This window comes from Desmodus rotundus, chromosome 3 (assembly GCF_022682495.2).
Source record: "Desmodus rotundus isolate HL8 chromosome 3, HLdesRot8A.1, whole genome shotgun sequence".
NCBI lineage: Eukaryota > Metazoa > Chordata > Mammalia > Chiroptera > Phyllostomidae > Desmodus > Desmodus rotundus.
Genome location: NC_071389.1, coordinates 88,638,480 through 88,666,443, shown reverse-complemented (window position 1 = coordinate 88,666,443; position 27,964 = coordinate 88,638,480). Strand labels below are relative to the sequence as shown.

Here is a 27,964-nt window from a genome sequence, read left to right as displayed (position 1 = left end):
ATGTTAGAAAGAAACATCAATCGGTTGTCTCTTGCATGTGCCCCAACCAGGGACTGGCCCACAACCCAGGCATATGCCCTGACCAGAATTGAACCAGTAACCTTTCACTTTGCAGGACAATGCTCAACTAACTGAGCCAGACCAGTCAGGGCCTGACTTGTCCTTGATTTCAATTCCCCTCCTACCTTAACCTTTCCTTTTATGGCTTCGAATCTGGAAGGCTAGAAGAGCCTTAAACCCTGTCCCTTGCCTAGCTTTTGCCTGGCTGATGAGACAGAAGATGCTGGAGGCTCAGAGCAGAATTGAGGTCTGCGAAGTCTCACAAGCAGCTAAAAACAGCTGCACATGACTCAGAATTTGAATGGAAAATTCTATAAGGGTGGCTGATTTACCTTCCATAAAAAATGTTATGGTTTTTCACTAAAGCTAGACAGAGGTTAATTAGAATTGCAAAAATGATAGAAATTTGTTGACTTCATTTCTAATAAGGAGAAATATAGACACATTTATGAATCTTCTGAGGAAAAACAAGTGATTGTGAAACCCTGTCAGACACTGTCTAAATCTGTCAAGCTCAGTAACACAGGAAATAGTATTTGAAGCAACAGATTGATGTGGAATGAAACAAGCTCCCCTAAGTTTCTAGGCGGTCACATGTATCTAGCACAGACCAATCAATGCACACACACAAATGCGACCATGGCCAAGGAGCAAATCTCGTGAAATAGAAGAAACAAAAAGTAAAAGCCACAAAAATACTAACTAGGACTCTAGCACAAACCCTTCATCTTACTGTTACAGAGCTGGGAGAATAAGACCTGTAGACCAAAAAAAAAAAAAAAAAAAAAAGGGAGAGGCTCTGTAATGAATTTCACCAAAAGTAACCTCTCAGGGTGATCTGATCACAAATTCCTAACTGGGTGGTCTTGGTGGGTAGTCACTCCCCAGGCACATAAACTCTTTAGTAAAAGTTTATTTTTGCTTTAAGCAAGTCTTATGCATTGTTTCTGTGCCTCTCAGTTAACACACCTTTAAAATGCCTCTTTACTAGACACCTGGACCACCCTGAGAGATCATATAATCTTATTGATTATCCTGTAATCCAGTCCCTGCCTTGATTTCTCCCACCTGCATGTAATCTTCTTTCCATTCCTGCCTTAATTCCAGATGCATAAAAGAAATTGCGCACCCACTATCTGTTTGTTCTGTTCTGTTTTTTCAAGAAACATGATTCTCATTGCTGCTGAGATTTTGAAATCTACTATAACTGTCAGTTTAAAGAAAAAAAAAAGTAATTGCAAATCATCATTCTCCAGAGCATTTGAGATCTTCCTTCCCAGCAATTGTCATCAGTTTGCTCAAATCAGCTCATAAAAATCCTCTACAGGTTTAGATGTTTCTTATGTTGACAGGATATAAGCTAAAGATAGTCAATGTGGTTTTATTGGAAAAGAGGGAATTGCAGCCATTTGAGTCTTAAAAGGAGAATGACTTACAGTTTGCATAATACAATAGAAAAGGGGTCAAAATATAGTAAACATTTTAGGACAGTATCTCAGTTAAATGGGTTGCTTTATTTTAAAAAAGATTTTATATATTCATTTCTAGAGAGAGGGGAAGGGAGGGAGAGAAACATCAGTGTGCGAGAGAAACATCCATCGGTTGCCTCTCCCACACTCCCACGGCCCATAACTCAGGCATGTGCCCTGACTGGGAATCGAATCAGTGACCTTTTGGTTGGTAGGCCAGCACTTAACCCACTGAGTCACAGCAGCCAGGGTGGGCTGCTTTATTTATCTTTTTGAATAGGCTTAGCTAATGGTTTAGAGGATTTGGAAGGTAGAAACCTAAATTAACATTTTGGCCATGCGGTGTTTCCTTAATTCAATGTTGGACGATTTCATGTCTTAATCCTCTAAAAAGGCACTGAGTCTTCTCCTAAGAAGATATACCAGAGACCAACAAGCACATGAAAGGGTATTCAACATCATTGTTCTTTAGTGAAATGCAAATCAAAATAACAGTGATTATTATTTCACACCCACTAGAATGGCTTAAGTAAAAACACAGGCAACATCAAGTGTTGGTGAGGGTAAGGAGTCATTGGAATGTTCATAGACTGCTGAAGGAAATGTAAAATGGTGCATTCACTTTGGAAACCAGCTTGGCACCTCCTTAAAATATTAAACATAGAGAAACCATATGAACCAGCAACTTCACTCTTGGGATCTATCCAGAAGAAATGAAAATGTGTCTTTACAAAGATTTGTTCAGGAATGTTCATTGCAGCATTATTCATAATGGCCAAAAAGTGGAAACAACCCAAGTATCTATCAACAAATGAATGGATAAAGAAAATGTTTATCCACATAATAGAATAGTAGTCATTCACATAAAGGAGTGATGTACTGATTCATGCTACAATGCTGATGAACCTCAAAAATATTATACTAATTGGGAGGAGCCAGACATGAAAAAAATGTATATGATTCCATTTATATGAAATGTCCAGAAAGGCCAAATCCAAACAGGAAAGCAAGGGTTGGGTGTAGAAATGTAAAGTAGCTGTAAATGAACATGAGGTTTCTTTCGGAGGTGATAAAAATATTCTAGATTGGGATCTTAGTTCCATGACTATAAATATAATAAAAATCATTGAATTGTACACTTGAAATGGGAAAATTTGGTGAATTTTAGAATGTGTGAATGATATACCTGAATTACATACCTTGCTTTTTTGTTCTGTAAATAATAAATCTATTAACTTGGGGGTTGGGGGGAAAGGCAATTCATCCAGTGTTGGACACTGTTAAGGGATGAGAGAAAAATTCACACAAATCCAGGAAACACAGAGAATCCCAAGCAAGAGGAACCCAAAGAGGCCCACTCCAAGACACATCGTAACTACCATGACAAAATTCAAAGACAAAGAATCTTAAAGACACCAAAGGAGAAACAGGAAGTAACATACAACAAGCCCTGATAAGACAAGCAGCTGACTTCTCAACAGACACACTACAAGCCAGAAGGGAATGGCAAGAAGTATTCCAAGTAATGAAAAGGAAAGGCCTATAACCAAGTCTACTTTACCCTGCAAGGCTCTCGATTAAAATGGAAGTCAAAATAAAGGTTCCCATACAAAAGAGGGCTAAAAGAATACACCTCCACCAAACCAGCACTGCAAGATATGCTAAAGGGACTGCTTTAAGAAGATAATGAAAAAGAGTGAGAGAGAGAGGGACACAGGTACACAGGGAGTAAAATGGCAATGAATAAATACTTATCAATAATAAACTTAAATGTAAGTGGATTAAATGTTCCAATCAAAAGATATAGGGTAGCTGAATGGATAAGAAAACATGGCCCACACATATGCTGCCTATGAAAGACCCACCTCAGAACAAAAGACTTACACAGACTGAAAGAGAATGGTTGGAAACAAATATCCTAAGCAAATGGACAGGAAAGGAAAGGTGGGGTAGCAATACTTATATCTGACAAACTAGACTTCAAAGAAAGGCCATAAAAAGAGACTCAAAAGGACACTTCATAATACTTAAGGGAAAAATCCATCAAGAAACATACATGCACGCAAAATAGGAGCACCCAAATTCTAGGTGGACTTCAAAAAAGATATAGACAGCAACACAATTACAGTAGGAGATTTTAACATCCCACTGTCAACAATGGATAGATCTTCCAAACAAAATATCAACAAGGATATTGTGGAACTGAATGATGCATTGGATCAAAAGGATTTAACTGATATATATAGAACCTTTCATCCCAAAGAAGCAAAATACACATTCTTTTCAAATGCACATGGAACATTTTCAAAGACAGACCACATGATAGGACACAAAACAAGCCTCAAAAAATTCAAGAAAATTGAAATCATATTAAGCATCTTCTCTGACCACAAGGGACTGAAACTAAAAACCAACCTCAAGGAAAAAACTCAAAAACATTCAAACTCATGGAGACTGAATAGCATGCAATTAAACAATGAATAGGTTAATAATGAGACCAAAGAAGTAATAAAAAAGTTTCTGGGAACAAATGAAAATTAACACACAATAGTCCAAAACCTATAGGACACAGCAAAGGTAGTCCTGAAAGGGAAGTTCATAGCGATACAGGCCTACCTAAAAGATATAGAAATATTTCAAATAAACAACCTAACCCTACATCTACAAGAACTGGAGGAACAATAACAAACAAAGCCCAGAGTAGTAGGAAGGAAATAATCAAGATCAGAGCAGAATAAAATGACATAGAAACTACAAGAACAATTCAAAGAAATGATAAATTCAGGAGCTGGTTCTTTGAAAAGATAAAGAAAATCAATAAGCCTTTAACCAGACTCATCAAAAAAAAAAAAAAATGGGAAGAGGACCCAAACAAATAAAGTCAGAAATGAAAGGGGAAAGGTTACAACTGATACCAAAGAAATACAAAGGATCCTAAGAAATTACTATGAACAACTATATGCCAAAAAATGTGAAAACCTGAGTGAAATGGACAAATTTCTAGAAAAATATAATCTTCCAAAACTCAATGAAGAAGAATCAGAAAGCCTGGACACATCGATAACAGATGGTGATATCGAAGTAGTAATAAAAAAAAACTCCTGGCACACAAAAGCCCTAGACGGGATGGTTTCACAGGAGAATTTTACAAAACATTTAAGGAAGAGCTAACCCCTATCCTTCACAGACTATTCCAAAAACTCCAAGAAGAGGAAAGACTCCTAAACTCTTTTTATGAGGCCAGCATCATCCCAAAATCAGATAAAGACATAACAAAGAAAGAAAACTACAGGCTAGGAAGATGGCGGCAACATAGGTGGGAGCAGAGTCCACTTCCCCTCAATGCCAGGGAAATACCTAGCTGATCTGAGGAGCAGAGTGAACAGCCAACAGTATTCCAGCATATATGAAGATCAGAGACCAAAGATAGAGGACATTGAAAGATCTGACGGTAAGAAGAGTGCTTCAGGACAATAAGGTCCCCCGGACCTGGGACCCGCGCGGTACAAGGGCGGCAGAAGCGTCAGCCCAGGCGCAGGGGCTGCTGCAGGAGTCTTGGGAGAGGGCCAGGCTGAGCTGTGAGCAGCCAGGTGCTTGATTGGACCAGGGGGGCTTGAATAGGAGGAATTTCTCAAAAAGAAAAAGAAAATAGAGACACTCAGGGGCTAGTTAGAGAACTCTCGGCAGCAGCCGCAGCCCCTGGCGCCCCTCCCCCCTCCGCCCCTGGACTGCGAGCGCGGGATAAGCAGCCCCGGAGCCCCGGCACTCACCTGAGGCCCAGTTGTGTGCACGCAGATTAGCGAACCGGGGGCCCACACATGAAACCCCGGAGGGGAGCCCACAACTGAAACCTCGGGTGGGAGAGCATCTGGAGCAGAGGCTAGCTGCTCCACCCACAGGCCCAAAACCTCGGACCCGAGAGCCCCATGATTCAGTCCCAGGGCGGCCCTGCCCGCCCGAGAGACTCAAGCCCAGGGCGGCTGGATCGGCCTCCCAAGCACAAGGCGGCTGGCTTGGCTGGCTGCGCACGTTCCAAGCAACAAAGCTGCTTGTGAGCATCCCAAACCCAAAGCAGCTGGATCCCCTGGCTGCGCGTGTCCCAAGCACAAAGCTGCTGGATTGGCTGATCAACAGCCCGATTGCCTGCCAGGGACCACACCTACAACGCCTACCTAACACCTGCGCATTGAGTCCAGCAGGGCCTACTAGCTCTCTAGGACAAAGGCAGAACACCCAGCAGAGGGGAGCTGCAGGGCTACGGGAGACTGCAGGCTGAACAACAGCGAAGAGTGTGGCCCAGGAAGGGAGAAAAGTGGAACCAATCCTTCCAACTACCCCCTCCCGTTGCACAGACAGGACGACCAGCAGAACTAACCTGACCGGTTTAAAGCCACCAGAAGATTTTTTTTTTTCCCTTTCCTCCTTTCCCCCTGAATTCCTTCTTCCTCTCTCTTTTTTTTTCATTCCTTCTTCCTCCCATCCTTTACCTTTTTTATGTCTTCTTCCTGCCTTCCTTTATCTATCTATGTTTTAATTTTTGTTAAAACTCCTTCTTATCTTGCCTCCGATCTTTCTTTATTCCTTCTTCCCTCCTTCCTTCCTTTCCTCCTTTTCTATTTCCTTTTTCCCTCCTTCCCTTCTTTTTTTTTTTCTTTCTTCCCCCCTTTCTCTTTTTCCCACAGGTGAGACAACAAAACCTGGAGTGCTGAAAAGACTAGAGTTAGACGGTGTTAAACCCATAAACGTCAGCTCAAGACCAGTGAGCACAGGAGATTAAGGAGACAGCACCACCGAATCCCATTGGCATTCTACAATAGAAGTGCATACCATAAACCCAGGGAATCAGAATAGAGCAATTTAAGAAGCAGAGGCCAACAAGAAGAGTCCCACAGACAATGGGAAGACAAAGAAACAATTCCCAAATGAAAGGAAAGGAGGAAGCCCCAGAAAGAATGCTAACTGAAAAAGAGGCAAGTCAACAATCACATACTGAGTTCAAAGCAATGGTCATCAGGAAGCTCACTGAGCTCTCTGAGCTCAAAGAGAACTACCAGAAACTACAAGGAAACTACAATGAACTCACTGCAAACTATATCAACATAAAAAGGAAATAGAAACTATCAACAAGAGCCAAAAGGAAATGAAGAATACAATTTCTGAATTGAAGAACACAGTAGAAGGAATGAAAAGCAGACTTGATGAAGCAGAGGATCAGATCAGCGAGCTGGAGGACAAAGTAGAAAAAAACACCCAGAAAGAGCAAGAAAAGGAAAAGAGGCTCAGAAAGAATGAAGAGGCAATAAGGGAAATACAGGACAACATGAACCGTAACAATATCCGTATAATAGGAATACCAGAAGGAGAAGAAGAAGAGCAAGGGATAGAAAACCTGTTTGAAAAAGTAATAATGGAAAATTTCCCTAATCTGAGGAGAGAAAAAGTCACCCAAATCCAGGAATCACAGAGAGTCCCAAGCAAGAGGAACCCAAAGAGACCCACTGCAAGACATATCATAATTAAAATGGCAAATTTCCAAGACAAAGAGAGGATCTTAAAAGCAGTAAGGGAGAAAAGGAAGTAACATACAAGGGAGCCCCAATAAGGTTAGCAACTGACTTCTCAATGGAAATGCTCCAAGCCAGAAGAGATGGCAAAAAATATTCCAAGTAATGAGAACCAGAGGCCTGCAACCAAGACTACTTTACCCAGCAAGGCTCTCAATCAAGATAGAAGGCCAAATAAAGAGTTTCCCAGGCAAAAGAAGTCTAAAAGAATACAGCTCCACCAAACCAGCTCTGCAAGAGATGCTAAAGGGACTGCTTTAAGGAAAGGAAGGAAAAGAGAAAGAGAGAGGAACACAGGTAGGAAAAAATGACAATGAATAACTACCTATTGATAATAACCTTAAACGTAAATGGATTAAATGCTCCAATCAAAAGACATAGAACAGCGGAATGGATAAGAAAACATGACCCACACATATGCTGCCTACAAGAGACCCACCTCAGGACAAAAGACTTACACAGACTGAAAGTGAAGGGCTGGAAACAAATTTTCCAAGCAAACGGACAGGAAAAAAAAGCAGGGGTAGCAATACTCATATCAGACAAAACAGACTTCCAAAGAAGGGCCATAAAGAGTGACCCAGAAGGTCACTTCATAATACTCAAAGGAAGAATCCACCAGGAAGACATAAACATTGTAAATATATATGCACCTAACATAGGAGCACCCAAATACATAAAGAAAATCTTGGAGGATTTCAAGAAAGATATTGACAGCAACACAATTATAGTAGGGGATTTTAACACCGACTGTCAAAAATAGACAGACCTTCCAAACAAAATATCAACGAAGATATTGTGTCACTTAACAATACCCTAGAGGAAATGGACTTAACTGATATATACAGAGCTTTTCATCCCAAAGAAGCAAAATACAAATTCTTTTCAAGTGTCCATGGAACTTTTTCAAAGATAGACCACATGATAGGACACAAAGCAAGCCTCAACAAATTCAAGGAAATTGAAATCATATCAAGCATTTTCTCTGACCACAAGGGACTGAAACTAGAAACCAACCCCAAAGGAAAAAAACCCAAACACTCAAAATCATGGAGACTGAATAGCATGCTGTTAAACAATGAATGGGTCAAGAACGAGATTAGGGAAGAAATAAAACACTTCCTGGAAACAAATGAAAACGAACTCACAACAACCCAAAACCTATGGGACACAGCAAAGGCAGTCCTGAGAGGGAAGTTCATAGCAATACAGGCCTACCTTAAGAAGATAGAAACAGTTCAAACAAACAACCTAACCCTACGCCTACAAGAACTGGAGGAACAACAACAAAGACAGCCCAGAGCAAGCAGAAGGAAGGAAATAACCAAGATCAGAGCAGAGTTAAATGACATAGAGACTAAAAGCACAATCCTAAGGATCAATGAATCCAGGAGCTTTGTCTTTGAAAAGATAAACAAAATCGACAAGCCTTTAAGTAGGCTCATCAAGAAGAAAAGAGAGAGGATCCAAATAAACAGAATTAGAAATGAAAGAGGAGAGATTACAACTGATACCACAGAAATACAAAGGATTGTAAGAAATTACTATGAAGAACTGTATGCTAAGAAATTTGAAAACCTAGATGAAATGGACACATTTCTAGAAAAATATAATCTTCCAAAACTGAATGAAGAAGAAGCAGAAAACCTGAACAGACCAATAACAGCAAAGGAAATTGAAGCAGTCATCAAAAAACTCCATTCACACAAAAGCCCTGGACCAGATGGTTTCACAGGAGATTTCTACAAAGCATTTAAGGAAGAGTTAACCCCTATCCTTCACAGACTATTCGAAAAAATCCAAACTGATGGAAGACTCCCAAACTCTTTTTATGAAGCCAGCATCATCCTAATCCCAAAACCAGATAAAGACAAAACGAAAAAAGAAAACTTCAGGCCAATATCGCTGATGAACATAGACGCTAAAATTCTCAACAAAATATTGGCAAACTGCATCCAGCAATACATTAAAAAGATCATCCACCATGACCAAGTGGGATTCATCCCAGGGATGCAAGGATGGTAAAATATTCGCAAATCAATAAACATAATACATCACATAAACAACAGCAAAGACAAAAATCACATGATCATATCAATAGATGCGGAAAAAGCGTTCGATAAGATACAGCACCCATTTCTGATAAAAACACTCAGCAAAGTGGGAATAAAGGGAGCAGTCCTCAACATAATAAAGGCCATATATGAGAGACCTACAGCCAACATCACACTCAATGGACAAAAACTTAGAGCTTTCCCACTAAGATCAGGAACAAGACAAGGATGCCCTCTCTCACCACTCCTATTCAACATAGTATTGGAAGTCCTAGCCACAGCAATCAGACAAGAAAAAGCAATAAAAGGCATCCAAATTGGAAAGGAGGAAATGAAACTGTCAATGTTTGCAGACGACATGATAGTATACATGGAAAACCCTATAGACTCCACCAAAAAACTACTCGACCTAATAAATGAATTTGGCAAAACAGCTGGATGCAGAGTCAATACCCAGAAATCAAAGGCATTCCTGTACACCAGCAACGAAAGTGCAGAAACAGAAATCAGGAAAAAAAAATCCCATTTGATAGAGCAACAAGAAAAATAAAGTACCTAGGAATAAACCTAACCAAGGAGGTAAAAGACCTGTACTCAGAAAACTACACAACACTGAAGAAAGAAATTAAGGAAGACACAAACAAATGGAAGTATGTACCATGTTCATGGATTGGAAGAATTAACATCATCAAAATGGCCATACTACCCAAAGCAATTTATAGATTCAATGCAATCCCTATTAGAGTACCCATGACATATTTCACAGATATAGAACAAACATTTCAGAAATTCATATGGAACCATAAACGACCCCGAATAGCTGCAGCAATTTTGAGAAAGAAGAACAAAGTAGGAGGGATCACAATACCTGATATCAAACTGTATTACAAGGCCACGGTAATCAAAACAGCCTGGGACTGGCATAAAAACAGGCACATAGACCAATGGAACAGAACAGAGAGCCCAGAAATAAACTCAAGTCTCTACAGTCAAGTAATATTTGACAAAGGGGGCAGTAGCATAAAATGGAGTAAAATAGCCTCTTCAACAAATGGTGTTGGGAGATCTGGACAGCTACATGCAAAAAAAAAATGAAACTCGATCACCAACTTACACCATACACGAAAATAAACTCAAGATGGATAAAAGACTTAAATATAAGTCGTAACACCATAAAAGTCCTTGAGGAAAACATTGGCAGGAAAATCTCAGACATTCCACGCAGCAACATCCTCACAGACACATCCCCTAAGGCAAGGGATATAAAGGAAAGAATAAACAAATGGGACCTCATCAAAATAAAAAGCTTCTGCATGGCTGAAGAAAACAGCACCAAATTACAAAGAGAACCAACAGTATGGGAAAACATATTTGCCAATGATACCTCAGACAAGGGCCTGATCTCCAAAATATATAAAGAACTCACACGACTCCACTCCAGGAAGACAAACAACCCAATTAAAAAATGGGCAAAGGACTTGAACAGACACTTCTCCAAGGAAGACATACAGAGGGCCCAGAGACATATGAAAAGATGCTCAGCATCACTAGTCATCAGAGAGATGCAAATTAAAACCACAATGAGGTATCATCTCACACCAGTCAGAGTGGCCAACATAAACAGATCCACAAACAAATGTTAGAGAGGATGCGGAGAAAAGGGAACCCTAGTGCACTGTTGGTGGGAATGCAGACTGGTGAGGCCACTGTGGAAAACAATATGGAATTTCCTCAGAAAACTAAAAATGGAACTGCCCTTTGACCCAGCAATTCCACTGCTGGGATTATACCCTAAGAACCCTGAAACACCAATCCAAAAGAACCTGTGCACCCCAATGTTCATAGAAGCACAATTTACAATAGCCAAGTACTGGAAGCAACCTAAGTGCCCATCAGCAAATGAGTGGATCCAAAAACTATGGTATATTTACACAATGGAATTCTATGCAGCAGAGAGAAAGAAGGAGCTTATACCCTTTGCAACAGCATGGATGAAACTGGAGAGCATTATGCTAAGTGAAATAAGCCAGAAGTTGAGGGACAAATACCATATGATCCCACCTTTAACTGGAACATAATCAATAGAAGAAAAAAGCAAACAAAATATGACCAGAGACACTGAAGTTAAGAACAATCTAACAATAGCCAGGGCGGGGGGGGGGGCAGTGGGAAGAGGGGATTACAGAAACTACTATAAAGGAAACATGGACAAAACCAAGGGGGAGGGTGGAGGTGGGGGAGGGAGGTAGGTTCACCTGGGGTGGGGGGGAGGGATGGGGAGAAAAGGCATACAACTGTAATTGAATAACAATAAAAATTAAAAAAAAACAGGAAACTACAGGCTAATATCACTGATGAACATAGATGCTAAAATCCTCAACAAAATATTGGCAAACCACATCCAGCAGTACATCAAAAAGATCAAACACCATGATCAAGTGGAATTCATCCCAGGGATGCAAGGACAGTACAATATTTGCAAATCAATAAATGTAATGCATCACATAAACAAAAGGAAAGATAACAATCACATGATCATATCAATAGCTGCAGAAAAAGCATTTGTAAGGTACAGCAACCATTTATGATAAAAAAGCTCAGCAAAGTGGAAGTAGAGGGAACATACCTCAAGATACTAAAGGCCATATACAAGAAACCTACAGCCAACATCACACTCAATTGGAAAAATTAAAATCTTTCCCACTAAGATCAGGAACAAGACAAGGATATCCACTTTCATCACTTCTTTTTAACATAATATTGGAAGTCCTAGCCACAGCCATCATCAGACAAGAAAAAGAAATAAAAGGCATCCAAGTTGGAAAGGAGGAAGCAAAACTGTCATTGTTTGCAGATGACATGATAGTGTCCATAGAAAACCCCATAGACTCCACCAAGAAACTACTTGACCTAATAAGTGAATTTGGCCAAACAGTGGGATACAAAGTCAATATTCAGAAATAGAAGGCACTTTTGTACACCAACTATGAAATATCAGAAACAGAAACCAGGAAAAAAAATCCCATCTGCTGTAGCAACAAGAAGAACAAATTACCTAGGAATAACCCGAACCAAGATGGTAAAAGACCTGTACTCAGAAAACTGATTGTAACACTGAAGAAAGAAATTAGGGAAGACAAAAATAAATGGAGACATATACTGTATTCAAGCATTGGAAAAAGTAACATCATCAAAATGTCCATATTATCCAAAGCAATTTATAAATTCAACATAATCCCAATTACTATGCAAATGACAGGACTTCAGACCAAGACGGATGCATGGGTAGATACATTTTGCCTCCTCACACAACCAAAAGAAGGAAAGGACATCAACAAATTTGAAAATGAAAAACAATCAGAACTGCCAGAAAATTGAACTGTATGGGAGTCCAATAACCAAGGAGTTAAAGAAGAAACATTCATCTAGACCAGTAGGAGGAGAAGAAACGGGCAGCCAAGGGAAAGAGGATGGGAATCAAGGAGGCTGCTGCAGGACCAGGCAGGCAAGGTGGCAGCTGGTGATCCCACATTTGCATGTGGATAAACTTGGAGGAACAACTGGGGAGTGAGACAGACCACACAACCCAGGATTCCAGTGTGAGAAAAGAAAGCCTCAAGACCTCTGACTGTAAAAACCTATGGGGGGTTGTGGCAGCAGGAGAAACTCCCAGCCTCACAGGAGAGTTTGTTGGAGAGACCCACGGGGTCCTTGAATGTACACAAACCCACCTGCCTGGGAATCAGCACCAGAAGGGCTCAAATTGCTTGTAGATAGCAGGGGAAGTGACTGAAAGCCTGACAAGAGCCGAGCAAGCGGCATTGTTCCATCTCTGACCCCTCCCTGACATACAGCACCACAATGTATCAACATGGGTTGCCCAGCCTAGTGAATACCTAAGGCTCTGCCCCTACAGGTACACAAAGACAACAAAATATGGTCCAAATGAAAGAACAGATCAAAACTCTAGAAAATGAACTAAATATTTAGTAGATAGCCAACCTATCAGATACAGAGTTTGAAACACTGGTAATCAGGATGTTCACAGAAATGATTGAGTATGGTCACAAAATAGAGGAAGAAATGAAGGCTACAGAAAGTGAAATAAATGAAAATATACAGGGAACCAACAGTGACGGGAAGAAAACCAGGACTCAAATCAATGATTTGGAGTAGAAGGAAAAAATAAACATTCAATCAGAACAAAAAAATGAGGAGACATTTTTTTTAGGGACAACTTTAAACTTTCCAACATCTGAATCATAGGGGAGCCAGAAGAAGAAGAGGAAGAGCAAGAAAGTGAAAACTAATTTGAAAACATAATGAAGGAGAACTTCCCCAATCTGGCAAAGAAAATAGACTTCTAGGAAGTCCAGGAAGCTCAGAGAGTCAAAAAGAAGTTGAACCCAAGCAAGCACACACCAAGGCACACCATATAAATTACCCAAGATTAAAGATAAGGAGAGAATCTTAAAAGGAGGAAGAGAAAAGGGAGACAGTTACCTACAAAGCAGTGCCCATAAGACTATCAGCTGATCCCTCAAAAGCAACATTACATGCAAGAAGGGGCTGGAAAGCATTCCAAGTCATGAAAGGCAAGGACCTACATCCAAGATTGCTCTATCCAGCAAAGCTATCATTTAGAATGGGAGGGCAGATAAAGTGCTTCCCAGATAAGGTCAAGTTAAAGGAGTTCATCATCACCAAGCCCTTATTATATGAAATGTTAAAGGGACTTCTCTAAGAAATAGAATAGATCAAATCTATGAATAGTAAAATGACAAGAAACTCACAACTATCAATAATTGAGCCTAAAAACAAAAATGAAAACTAAGCAAACAATTAGAACAGGAATAGAATCACAGATATGGAGAGCACATGGAGGGTTATCAGTGGGGAGGTGGTGGGAGGAAGATGGGGGAAAAGGTACAGGGAACAAGAAGCATAAATGATAGATACAAAATAGACAAAGGGAGGTTAAGAATAGTACAGGAAATGGAGAGGCCAAAGAACTGATATGTATAACCCATGGACATGAACTAAGGTGGAGGAATGCTGGTGGGAGGGGTTTCAGGGTGGACGATTTAAAAGGGAGAAAAAAAAATGGACAACTGTAATAGCATAATCAATAAAATATACTTTAAAAAATACCAATGACATATCTAACAGACTTAGAAGAAACAATTCAAAAATTATATGGAACCGTAAATGACCCCAAAGAGCTGCAGCAATTTTGAGAAATAAGAACAAAGTAGCAGGAATCACAATACCTGACATCAAACTATATTACAAGGCCACTGTAATCCAAACAGACTGGTACTGGCATAAGGACAGCCACATAGATTAATGGAGCAGAATAGAAACCCAGAAATAAACCCAAGTCTCTATGATTGATTAATATTTGACAAAGGGGGCAGAAGCATAAAATGGAGTAAAAACAGCCTATTCAACAAATGGTGCTGGGAGATCTGGACAGCTACGTGCAAAAAAAATGAAACATCATTACCAACTTACACCATACACAAAAATGAACTCAAGATGAATAAAAGACTTAAATATAAGTTACAACAACATAAAAGTCCTAGGGGACAACATAGGCAGGAAAATCTCAGATATTCCATGTAACAATATTTTGACTGATATGTCCCCTAGAGCAAGAGACATAAAAGAAAGAATAAACAAATGGGACTTCATCAAAATAAAAAGCTTCTATATGGCTAAAGAAAATATCAGCAAAATGAAAAGGGAATCAACCATATGGTAAAATATATTTGCCAATGATACTTTGGACAAGGGTTTGATCTCCAATATATATAAAGAACTCAAACAATTCCACTCCAGCAAGACAAAAAATCCAATTAAAAAGTGGGCAAAGGACCTTAACAGTCACTTCGATAAGGCAGACAGACATACAGAGGCCCAGAGACATATGAAAGGTTCCTCAGCATCATTTACTATCACAGAGATGCAAATTAAAACCACAGTGAAATACCACTTCACACTGGTCAGAATGGCCCATCATAAACAAAGCAACAAACAAGTGTTGGAGAGGATATGGAGAAAAGGGAGCCCTTGTGCACTGTTGGTGGGAATCCAGACTAGTGCAGCCACTATGGAAAACAGTATGGAATTTCCTCAGAAAACTAAAAATGGGTCTGCCTTTTGACCCAGCAATTCCACTCCTGAGGTTATACTCTAAGAACCCTGAAATAGCAAATCAAAAGAACCTATGTACCCTCAATGTTCAGCAGCACAATTTACAATAGCCAAGTGCTGGAAGCAGCTTAGGTGCCCATCAGTAAATGGGTGGATCAAAAAACTGGTACATTTACACAATGGAATACTATGCAGCAGAAAGAAAGAAGGAGCTCCTACCCTTTGCAACGGTGTGGATAGAACTGCAGAGCATTACGCTAAGTGAAATAAGCCAGGCAGTAAGGGACAAATACTATATGATCTCACCTATAAGTGGAACCTAATGAACAAAACAAGCAAGCAAACAATATGTAACCAGAGATATTGAAATAAAGAACAAACTGACGGTAACCAGAAGGGAGTGGGGAAGGCAATATTGGTGGAAAGAAGGGGAAGAGTTATCAAGGAACATGTATAAAGGACACATGTACAAAGTCAAAGGGGGGAAGGATTGAGGGTGGGAGGTGCAGGGGTTGGGTGGGGAAAGTAGTGACAGTAAAATGGAGACAACTGTACTTGAACAACAATTAAAAAAAAAAAAGATGCAATGGAGGAGATGCTATTACCCAAGTAGGAGTAAAGTGTGGATGAGAGTGGCTGCTTCTCTGTGAAGGAAAAGGGGCAGGGAAGGTTTCTCTGAGTAATTGACATTTCCAGTGGATCTTGAGAAATGACTAGAATGAGCAGCAAATGTAAAGAGCATTTCACAACAAGGGGACAACCTGAGCAAGAATGGGAGACCATTGTTTTCAGACCAGTCTACAGCCTCACAGACAGAGTGAGGCTTTCAACTAGTCTGAAGATACTGCTTTTTAATAAGAGGAAAGAGAAACTACTTAAAACTCTTCATGTATCACATTGCTAAGTAAAGCTACAGCTCAGGGATATCTTCTGTGGTCCACATACCTTATTTAGCAAACAAATTATCTTTGCAACTTCAAACCCGCATGTTCAAGGTTTTGTTTTTGGTGGTTTTTATTGTTGGGGGTTTTTTTTGTATTTTTGTTTAACACACAAGTTTCAAAATAGTAACATTAAAACCTCAAAACTTACCTGAGAAGTTAGTCAGTTCCTCCTCTGAACATTTAAGGAGTTCCTGCAATGCACCAGGTACAATTTGTATACTCTTCCTTCTAACAGTCTGACAAGAAGATAGTTTATCCTCAAGATATAGATGAAGAATCCAGCTCAGAGACATTTGGCATCTTGCCCAAAGTTACGCAGACTGTATGTAGCAGAGCCAGGACTGTCTGGTTTTAAATCCCAGTAGCAACTGGGAGCAGCCATCTACTCTACAATGTAATCACATCTTTACATCACATATTTACATCTTTAATCATATGTTCAACATACTCTACAGTCTGCAGAAGTCTGAAATGCACTCTGCTTGATGACCACTGACTTCAGTTCAGTTGGGCCTAACCCTTATTTTTATATCCCATGACAACTCTGCAACTGACAAACTGTACCTCCCGACCCCTCCACCTCTCCCGCTCAGCCCCCACTCCCCCACATCCAGCAACCACCAATCTGCTGTCTGTATCCATGACTCTGTTTCTGTTTTGTTTGTTTATTTATTGTGTATTTTAGATTTCACACATAAATGAAATCACATGGTATTTATCTTTCTCTGCCTGATTTATTTCACTCAGCACTATAGCATCTAGGTCCATCCATGTTGTCACAAATGGTAATATTTAATTCTTTTTATGGCTGAGTAATATTCAATTCTATTATATATGTGTACCACCTCTTCTTTAGCCAATAAACTGTTGATGGGTACTTGGGTTGCTTCCAGATCTAGGCTATTAATAATACTGCAATAAACATAGGGATGCATATATCTTTTCAAGTTAGAGTTTCAAAATTTTGGGGGTTAATACCCAGAAGTCAAATTACTGGGTCATAAGGTAGTTCTATTTTTAATTTTTTGAGGAACTTGTTTTCCACAGTGGCTGCACCAGTTTGCAATCCCACCAACAGTGCGTGAGGCTTCTCTTTTCTCTATATCCTTGCCAACAAGAAATATTATTCTTGAATAGCATTAATAATACTTTCATTAAATTAATTAAATGATTAATTATATATTAATTTATTTAGCTTCATATTAATATTAAAACAGGGTCACAGCTTTGATTACTCCTCAGAAATCCCAGGAGATGGTATAATTAACAAAGCAAACATGTCCATGTGCATTGTCATTATTATGCAAACCATTTTTCATGATAATATATGTGGATATATAAGAAGCATATACATCAACTAAACTACATTTTAGGGCAATTTCTGATTTGCAGAAATTGTAATCTTTCTTAAAACTCAAAAAATATCGAAATCTCCAATGGTCGTCTTTTCTGCTGAGTCATATTATTACTAAGAAATTAAGGTCATTATTCCATAGAAGATACTGAATGTCTAGGTGCCCTGCGTCCTATAGAGGTTTAACTTCCAAGACAACACAGGTAGGAATTATCCTCCTGAGGGAAAAGAAACCAGGAAAAAATAGTCTAACTTACCTGAGGAAGGAAAAACAGGAAAGTAAGGATATAGTATGAGCCTTAGAATGCCCAAAGAACAAAGCCAGTGACCAATGAAGGAGGACTGTCAAAGGTATAGCAAAAATGAGATCATCCATGAGTCAATCCCCAGCCATTTCTTCTGGACTAGCTATAAAACTAATGCCACTGTTGCCTTGATAATGTACCAGTATAAAAGGTGATGTCTGTCATGCCATTTATCACCTTCTCAAGAGACTATATTTCCTTGGTGAGAACTCACAGGTGTCCCAACTCACCAATTGCTTTTCCTGTGAGTTGACAAAAATTAGTGTTTCTAGCAGATATAAAAATGGAAATTGTTCAAGCTAATAGTAAACCTCACCCTCAAATTTTTTCTCCCCTGCAAGTCTACCCACATACCTAGTGATCTTGGAAGATTTGTGAGCAGGTTCTTCAGGAACATAAATTCCCTCTACATATTGAGAACCCAGCCAAATCACTGGGGCCCTGAGTATGAGTTCTCAGGGCCATATTGATTCAGATCTCTCTACCCTGCCTCCTGCAGCCACTTCTCTCAGGATTTCAGAACTTGGCATCTCAGTTTGTATTTTTACAAATATAGGGACTACAGCCTGTCTCAAATAATGACAAAAGGTCAGGCCAGTATGGACTCTATAAGAAATGGAAATTCAACAAGGCTCTCCTACCAGGGTCACAAGAATACCAGCTGGGCTTGTCCAGAGGCTGGCTCCTAGGGGAGAAAATGAGAAGCAGGTAGAGTCTGGTTCCAGACCCATGATCTCTGCTACTCTTCTTTTATTTAATCCTGCCCCTTCGGCACTTGGAATTCCTCTTTCCTCCTATCTGAAACCAAATGTGCTCTCAGGAAAGAAGGCTGTTTTACAACTATTCACATTTTAATAAGAATTTGAAAGAAACTCCTATAGAATCATATTAAAAATATTCCTTTGTAGCAAGTGAGGCAGAAATCATTGGTCATTCTTTATTTATTTTATTTGATTTTTAGTGGGAAAAGAAGGAAGCAGGTGGGAGAGAGAAAGACTTATTTGCTGTTCCACTTATTTATGCATTCATTGGTTGATCTTGTATGTGCCCTGACTGGGGATCGAACCAGCAATCATGGTGTATTGAGGCAATGCTCCAACCAACTGAGCTACCTGGCGAGGGCCATTGGTCAGTTTTTATTGTTTATTTATTTACTTTTAACATATTTTGAGAGAGAGAGAGAGAGAGAGAAAAAAAACATCAATTTGGTGTTCCACTTAATTTACACACTCAGTGGTTGCTTCTTGTCTGTGCCCTCCCTGACTGGAGATCAAACCCAAAACCTTGGTATATTGGGACAACACTCCAACCAATGGATCTACCTGGCCAGGGCCATTGGTCAGTTTTTCAATTGTTAAATCCAAGAAATACAGATAAATGAAACAAAGCCACTGAAAGTCCCTATCACAGGCAGAACCCAGAAAAGCACATGATCAATAACTCAGGAGGAAAGTAGCAGTTGCACCTCAGGCCTGCAGGTGGATCTTCTCTCTAACTGGACATCATCCAGGGCTGAGTCAGAGGATAAACGAAAAGGTTGCCATCTTACTACAGACTGGATTAGGAAAAAGAAGTGGGAGGAAGTGGGAGGGCAATGGGGAAAAGATGGGTGGGGGAAAGAAAGGAGGACAGCTAATGAAGTTCACTGGCTGTCCTCTTTAAAGCCATATGTGAAGTCCCTTTCTGTAACATACCTGTCCTCATGGGAACCTTTGCTGAAGTAGACCACACAGGAATTCTTATCTTCTGAATGGCTTCCTGAGGACCCGCCACTTCTTAAGAGACTTACTATATGTAGGTGTCCATATTTTGTTTTGAACTTTATTTATTTTTTTAAAGATTTTACTTATTTACTCTTAGAGACAGGGGAAGGGAAGGAGAAAGAGGAGAGAAACATCAATGTCTGCAAAAAAATATCAATTGGTTGCCTCTCATACACACCCCTACAGGGGACCAGGACTGCAACCCAGGCATGTGCCCTCACCAGGAATCGAACCAGTGACCTTTCACTTTGCAGGATGATGCCCAACCAAGTGAGCTATATCGGCTGTTTTGCACTTTAAAGCACATGACCCTGCCACCCTGGCCACAGCTGACAGGAAAAACATGGAGCCTAAATGAAAGAGAGTTATCTGCAGAGAGGTCAGCAGCAGCCTATGAAATATGTGAAATGACAGGGACACTCATTGCACAGTGACTACATGACCCAACGTAAGACTGTCTGAAAGAGATACAGAGAGGAATGGCTGTGAGCAGAGCAGCACAAAATCTGGCAACAAAAGGGGAAGATGTAAAAAGTAGAAGCCACAGAACTATGGGCCAATAAGTATGTGGGAGCCCTGAAGCAGGGGTAGAAATTTCAAAAGAGGAAAAATCCGCAGAGATGAAGATGCTGAGCCATGAGCCTGGCTGGCTTCTCAGGCTGCGGGGACAGCACGTCTGCTGTCTGACCTTCTAACCAGAGCAGGGAGGACACATGGCCCACCTGCCCTGTCCGTTACAGTAGTCACCAGTCACGAGTATAAATGTGATTTTATACTGAGTTAAATAAAATGCATTATTTAAATTAATTTTGTCCTACTTACCTTTGTTTCTTTTAATATGGCTACCAGAAAATCTAAAATTACATTATGTGGCTAACATTATTTTTCTATTGGGTGGTAATGTTCTAGGTCCCCATGAGGCCATTTCATTTATGGGGTGCTTCTTTTTTTCCTGACCTGTTGCTTCTTTGAGAATCTTAATTAGCTCCCAATCATTGCAGTTGATTAGAACAATCTTTAAAACGGCCAAAAGCTAACAACTCAAACATCAACTAGCAGAGCCCTCAAAACAGAAATGACCCAGATTTCCACATAGCAGGATAACAGTTAAATAAGACGGCCACCTACACTCTGATCACCCCAGGTCCTGCAAGAGTCGGCTGCACCAGTGATGGGCCACAGCCTCCAGCGAGTACCCTTCATACACATTTTGAAATAGAGCAGTGCGTTTATTTTCCGTTGCTCTGCTGAACTGTATCTGCTAAGCAGAGGTGTAAAAATCCAGTTCCGATAGATAAATAGTCTTGATAAGTCAGGTGTTACTCTTACGTTTCTGTTCAGTAAACTAGTTTCGTTTAGGGTCATGGACACTCAGAGTCGAAGAGACGCACAATCCATTTTGTCCAACACTAGAGAAATGAGTTTCTTTCACAGCCTTTCTCCAGTTTCTTCTTCCACATATTCCTTGGGCTTGTTCAGCACTGAGCAAGCTATCCCTTCTAATTCCAGGTGGATGGGTTCTATCACTGACCCTCAACTATTCTTCTTTCAAAACTACAGAGTTGGTTTAATTTCTTGCTCACCAGCAAATCTTTATGTGAAAGCAGTGATACCACTTCAAACCTTTTTCAGATTAAATATTCTTTTTGTTTGTCATTGATAATTTAGAAATATAGGGTTTGGCCTTTTATCCTTCTTGGCTGCTCTCTTTGGAACCTGCTTCGTCAATGTCTCCCCTTAAAGTATGGTGCTCAGACCTGTATCCATCAGGTGTGGTCCAAGCAACATGAGAGAGAACCGAGGCTTTTACTTCCCTTATTCAGTATGCTACTATTCCACATGAACAGCTGTATGGTTAAACCTCCCCCACCTCACTTTCCTGAGCCCTGATTTCTTTTATCACTGTAGCCTTACCCCTTCCAGATTTAAAAGAAAATGAAAACACTAACTGAAAAAGATATCTGCACCCCATGTTCATCATAGCATTATTTAAAACAGCCAATATAGGGAAACTACCTATACATCCATTGCTGGATGAATAGATAAAAAATGTGTGCATATATACACTGGAATATTATTCAGCCATAAAAAAGAAATCTTGCCATTTACAATAACATGGACTGACACTGAGGGTATTATGTTACATGACATAAGTCAAAGAAAGACAAATACCATATGATCACACTTATATGTGGAATCTGGGAGGGAATAAAAAGAAGCAAACCTGAACTCGTAGATACAGAGAACATATTAGCAGTTGCAAGAGTGGGGGTAAAGAGGTGGGGTGTTACACAGCAAGGGTGGGTGGGAGAAATGGGTGAAGATGGTCAAAAGATACAAACTTCCAGTTTTAAAATAAATAAATCCTGGGGATGTAAGGTACAGTCATGGTGACTAGTTAATAATACTATCTTGTATATCTAAAAGTTGCTAAGAGAATAGTTCTTAAAAGTACTATTTTTAAATTTATTGATTTTAAACAGAGAGGAACAGAGAGAGAAACATCGATTTGTCATCCACTTATTCATGCAATGGTTGGTTAATTCTTGTATGTGCCCTGACCTGGGATCAAACCCACAACCTTGGCGTATGGGGGCTGACACTCCAACGAACTGAGCTACCTAGCCAGGGCAGTTCTTAATTTTTTTTTAAGATTTTTATTTATTTTAGAGAGGTAAATGGAGGGAGAAGAGAGGGAAAGAAACAGCAATGTGAGAGAGAAACATCGATCAGTGTGCTGTCCAGGGATGGAAACAACCCAGGCCTGTACCTTGACCAGGAATTGAACCAGCAACCTTTCACTTTGCAGGATGACACCCACCAACTGAGTCACACTGGCCAGGGCAGCCAAGGCAGTTCTTAAAAGTTCTTAACACAAGACAAAAAAATTCTAAACCTGTGTGGTGGTGCATGTTAACTAGACTTACTGCGGTGATCATTCTGCAATGCATACAAATATCAATCATTAATTATGTTGTACACTTGAAACTGATGTAATATTATGTTAAAAGAAAGAAAAGAAAGAGAGAAGGAAAGGAAGAAAGAAAGAAAAAAAGAAAGTTTTGTTTTCCAGTGGTTGGGCGGGTAAAGCATTGTGAGGCTGAAGCTTTGTATACTAATATCTAAAACTAACAGCTGTAATGAATGGTTCATAGCCCTGGCTGCTCCTGAGAGTCTCCTGGAGACTGATCAAATACAGAAGGCTAATTTATCTAGGAAGTCAGGCCCCCTGGGAAATGGGGCCTGGCCTCTTGTATTTTTAAAAGTTCCAGTTGATTGTAGCACGCATCCAGGGTTAAACCATTAATCTCAAGAAACCATAAACCTGATCCTCATATTGATTCAAGTTACTTTTCTCTTGAATTGTGACTGAATTTTATTTTGAATGGAACTAGTCAAACTAAATTGACTCACTATAAACAACTTGAGATCACTCAAATCAGTTGGAACTTGGGACAAAGGGAAAAAAAGAGTTAATTTAGTAACAACCGAGACCTAATTGAAAAGCAAGTTAAAAGAACATGAGGCTTAGGAAACCTGGTTTATAATTGGCATGTTCCTGACTAGCTGGGTGATTTGAGCACATCATGTAACCACACTGAAGTTCCTTTTCTACAAAATGAGGGTACTGGTCTAGAAATCTTTAAGGTGTTCTAAATTCTGTTTTAATTTCAGGAAAGAACTTGCAAATGAACAATTTAAAGTTGTACCCTGTTCTATTTTGAAAGGATCTGAATTTAGCCATAGGACCTTCAATGGGGGCAAAAATATAATTAAAAGGTTCAAATTGCCATTCAAACTTAATTTATAATGTTTACTCCTGATTATGAATGCTGTCACACTTAAAAGAGAACTGGGTTTAATCTTGTTCGCATAGCCAGTGTGCCAGTGTGCCCTCAGTCCCCTGCCATGTCTCAAGGCTGCAGCACACATTTGAAGTGGGTATCCGGGTACAGAAAGGCAGCCTGGGATATCAGCAAAATGAAGCCAGACAGTAGAGCTCTTCCACTGCCCTGCTAATCACTATGCCTTGTTTCCTCATCTGTAAAATGGGCGTAAGTTATCTCAACATGTTCTGTGAGCAGAGATTCTATCAATTTTTTTAACTCTAAAGATCTTTGAAATATTAAACTTTTCTATATTTTAAACATTTTATTCAATATTGAACATGCAATGTGTGTTCATAAAAACAAATGTTAAGAGACATACTTACCAGGAATCCTATTGAGCGTCACCCAGAAATGTTCATCAGGACTGTACGTGTCCTTGGACCAGGACAGTAAGTCAAGTGCTTGCTGGTCTCGGAGGACAAAGTTAGCGAATTCCCTTGAGAGGGCCACATAGGCAGTGCCAAAGTAAATGGTCATGTTGTGAGGAGGCAAAGTTTTCAATTTTGTTGTTTTAAGCACATAGGAATTTTTTGTGTGTAATATTTCTCGGTGGACATATTTAGTCCGTCCAATAGCATGACTGGGAGGCAGCACCCCAGGGGTAATGTTTTTCCCTTTAAATCCTTTTAGATACTGAACTATTTCCTTGTTGGTTTTCAGGGGGAAATCTTGCCCACAGGTGTTGATGGCATACTTCCACGGGATCTCTGAGGCCACAAGATCTTTGATGCAGTTCAGGTCAGCCTGGAGCCTGGAAATCCCACCATAGACAACTGACTCCATCTTGGAAGCCAGAAAAGCATTTGGGAAGCAGCTCAGTAATTGCTCCACTGCATCTTTAAATTCAACTGTCGCCTTTTCATCCACATGAACGCAGTAGACATTCTGAGGCATGTAAATAGCTCTGAAGAGTCTCTCAAACGTGCCAAAGTCTTTGTGGATGGTCACTGTATAAGCCAAAGGAAAGCCAGCCTCTTCTTCGGAGAGTGTTTCTGTTATATAGTGACTTCGAGTCATGTATTCAAAACAGGCAGCTTTACCAAGGGTAGTTTTCAATGCATTCTCTGTTGAGTAAAAAACCTTCCCCTTAAAAATCTGATGACAGGTTTCTGTTAAGAGTGAAGCATTGGAAAGAGATGCCCTCAGAAAAGGTTTCTTATCCCATAATTTGTCATTGTAAACAACTACGAAAATCAGGGCAGTGATAAGAGACACACTGAAAAGACAGTGCTTCCAGGAGCCCATTATCCAAAACCAGGAAATGAGTAAAATGTCTCTTGAGATCTGATCAGAGTGGAGATATATTTAACTTACATTTTGTCCAGAATCCATAATCATCCTTTTGGTTGGTACATGCAAAAGGCTGTTTTCGTGCCCTTCCAGTTGACCATTTTTGTCTTTTTTCTTTCTTCCTTCCCTCCTCATTTATTGCTGTGTTGCATTTCCAGCTTTCTTTGACACATTTCTGAAGTAATTCCTTTGGAATTGCCTTGCTCAGTCTCCCACTAATCTGCAACCTGTTACTACAAAAAAATAAGTTGCGTCAGGGAGGTTGTGATTCTAATGTGTCCACCTATCCCCACAGTAAAATCGTTAAGGGGTGAGGTGACCATGCTGAAAACCATGACTGCGAGACTTCAGACCTAGCCTCTTCTCTCGGCCAAAGGTTGTCAACTCTATCAGCTCCCCAACTTCCTGTTAATCATTGTGCTCAGCTGACTGAGTTTGTTTGCTTAAACAGCACTGCCAAGTTAAAAGCGTCAGTTCTAAGCATGTGAACACCGCCTGGAGAGATATTCTGTCAATAAATATTTAGTACTTAAAAATAAAACGCTTAACCCTGTCTTTTTCCACACAACCCCCGCCCCCGCCCCTATCTCCATATTGGCTGGGTATGCTATAAAGTGAGGCATATGAATGGCTGTTGAGCCAAATTCTTTCCAGGACTTAATTTTCTCTGCTGTTAGATAAGGTCCTTTACAACACACACCTAACTTACTCCACAAAGTGACTGGGACACTCTGATGAATAAAGACTTTTTTTAAAAAAGCAAAAAAAAATTAATAGCCTGTCATCATCCAAATATTGTGTACAGGATAAAGCTGAATGTCAAGTTTATTTCAGCTTAGCTCAAAGAGGATACAGGGGAAGCAGCCTCATGCCTGCAGAGGTAGGAGAGAGGATCCACCTTAGTTTGGCACCATCCAGAATTTAAGAGAGAAGGTCCTTAGATTCAGATTTATAAACCCTTTCAAAGGAGTTTCCTTAACTAAAAAAAATGAGAATATGCAATTTTACCACCTTCATAGGTCAGTCATGAGAATACAAATGTGATCACGTGTATAAAGAGTTCACAGCCATGCCCAGCAATCAATGGGGAAGCCAGAGAAGAGTAAACAAGAGCCTTTTCCCCACACCTGCATGTCAGGAAAATGACACAGTTACCACTTCTTTGAAATCTTATCATCCCTTACTTTGTTCTCTGTGAGCCCTGCCAAGGAGATCATACATCTAGAACAGCATGGCTCAGCTTATCTGGTGGTTACCTGCAAAGTGGCATGAAAGTTCGCGGTGCATGCCTAAAGAACGGGTGTGTTAGCTTGAACTCACTGTTCTTTATCTGTTTCTTGCTCCCACGATTGACTATACATACTAGAAAATTAAATATTTATTGGTCAAGTATTCAAGTTTTCATTTGTTTCCCTGATCACATTTAGTGTGAGTTTCCAAGTATTAACAATTTGTAATCTATATTTATATCTGTGGATATGGGTGCATTCAACTACCTATTTTCTCCAGTACATCTTAATTATAAAGACAACATAATATTATTTGGGGGGGCTCCATCCACAGAGCCCCCTCATCTGCCACGGATGAGAATAAGTCTACCAAGACATGATCTGCTTGGGGAGGAAAGGTGGCCGATCTCTCAAAGGAGAAGGGCCAAGAGCCTTTTCCTCAGTGGGCTTTTATTGGGTTCAATTTGCACAGGAATACAGGTAAAGCTCATCAATCATTGTCAGGCAGTAATGATCAAACAATAGATAACATACAAAGAACTCTGAGGGCTTATTCTGAGTCAAGGTCAGTTAGCTAAAGGGCTATAAAACTTTGGGAAACAAACTCATTTCATGCTTGGACCCTTAATCAGAAAACTGAGGGCATTCTTAGCAAAGCAGGTTTCACAGGGTTTTATGTATTCTTTCTTAGGCCTGATCGCTCTGGGGAATCTGCCCTTTCCAGCACCAGACTACACTGCCCTCTGTCATTGTTTCAGGCTTAAATCAGGCAGGGGAAGTAAGGCAGCCAAGAGATTAGGAGACTTCCTGCAGACAGAATGAGGACTCAGGCTATGTCAAAGCCAAGGGGCGAAGGTCCATCACCCCCTTTTTATATAGCCCCCAAGTCCTTCCCCAAGGGCCTCTTTGTGACCATGCCTATCTGAGGTCATCCCTCCTTTGAGGAATCGTACCCATCATTGGCTAACTGGTCAGGCTGAGGGCCAAGCAGGGTGAAGTAAACTGGGCAGAGGAGGTGCCCCTGCCAGGGAGATAAGCTTTGTCTCCTTAGTGGCTTAGGGTCCCAAGGTCTCTCACTCAGCCTCAGCCATAGCTTCTGAAACCAGGAAGGGCAGTTCCCAACAATATTACAGAGAGTCTTAAACACAATGTTTTCACGTCCTGTACTCTCATTTACCTCCTGCCCAGAGACATACACATTTTGTTTTACAAAGACAGGGGACATGCAAGTTTACATCATTCATTTTGCAAGTCATATCTCAGCATAACTTTTTCATAGTGTTACTCACTGGGCATTGTCTTCACAATCATTTCTTTAGAGCATATGAATGAAGCTACTATTTGTTGCTTTTCCCCACCCCAGCTGTAAGCTAATGCATCAATAAGATGGTTGCCAACTCTGTTTCATAATTATCAGTGTTAGACAAGTCAAGGTCTCAAAGTCTGGCCAGTTCTAAATGATCTTTCTTGCTAAATGTTAAAATACAGCACAGTATTTTTGCTGATGCAGCAGTAAACAGGATGAGCTGACAGGAATTCAACCTGATGAGTATAGAGAACTGCAAAGAAGAAATCAGCATGTAGTTGACCAAAGAGTGTGTATTAGCAATGATTAGCAATGATTAGCAATGATACCCTTCAGGGAGACAGAGCTCTGGAGATGAATACCCTGTCTCCTCTATTTGTAGCATGAAAGTAAAATTACCTTGCCATAGCCACCTTGTGTTTTTGAATAGAGCACCCCAAGCCGTGAACCCCTTGTGTTCAGTAACATCTGGAGCAGAGGAAATGATGATAAGAAAGGACCCAGGGAAATCCCTCCAAAGTAGGTGAGTCAGTCTTCACTTGTTTTCGGAAATAGATCCACACCATGATTCAGGTGTGTA

General features: G+C 40.2%; 1 protein-coding gene across 3 annotated transcripts in view; it reads right to left on the bottom strand.

The window, feature by feature from the left end:
- The window catches only part of GCNT2 (glucosaminyl (N-acetyl) transferase 2 (I blood group)), a 113,371-nt gene extending 88,114 nt beyond the window's left edge, over positions 1-25,257 (bottom strand). Inside the window, exon 1 of one of the 3 annotated variants that reach the window (XM_045189102.3) lies at positions 23,883-25,257. In XM_045189102.3, the coding sequence (XP_045045037.2) occupies positions 23,883-24,804 (922 nt within the window). In that variant the 5' untranslated portion in view covers positions 24,805-25,257. The remainder of the gene's footprint in view (positions 1-23,882) is intronic. The other 2 variants (XM_024552305.4, XM_024552307.4) reach the window with 2 other exon arrangements.
- Positions 25,258-27,964: the final 2,707 nt, after the last annotated feature.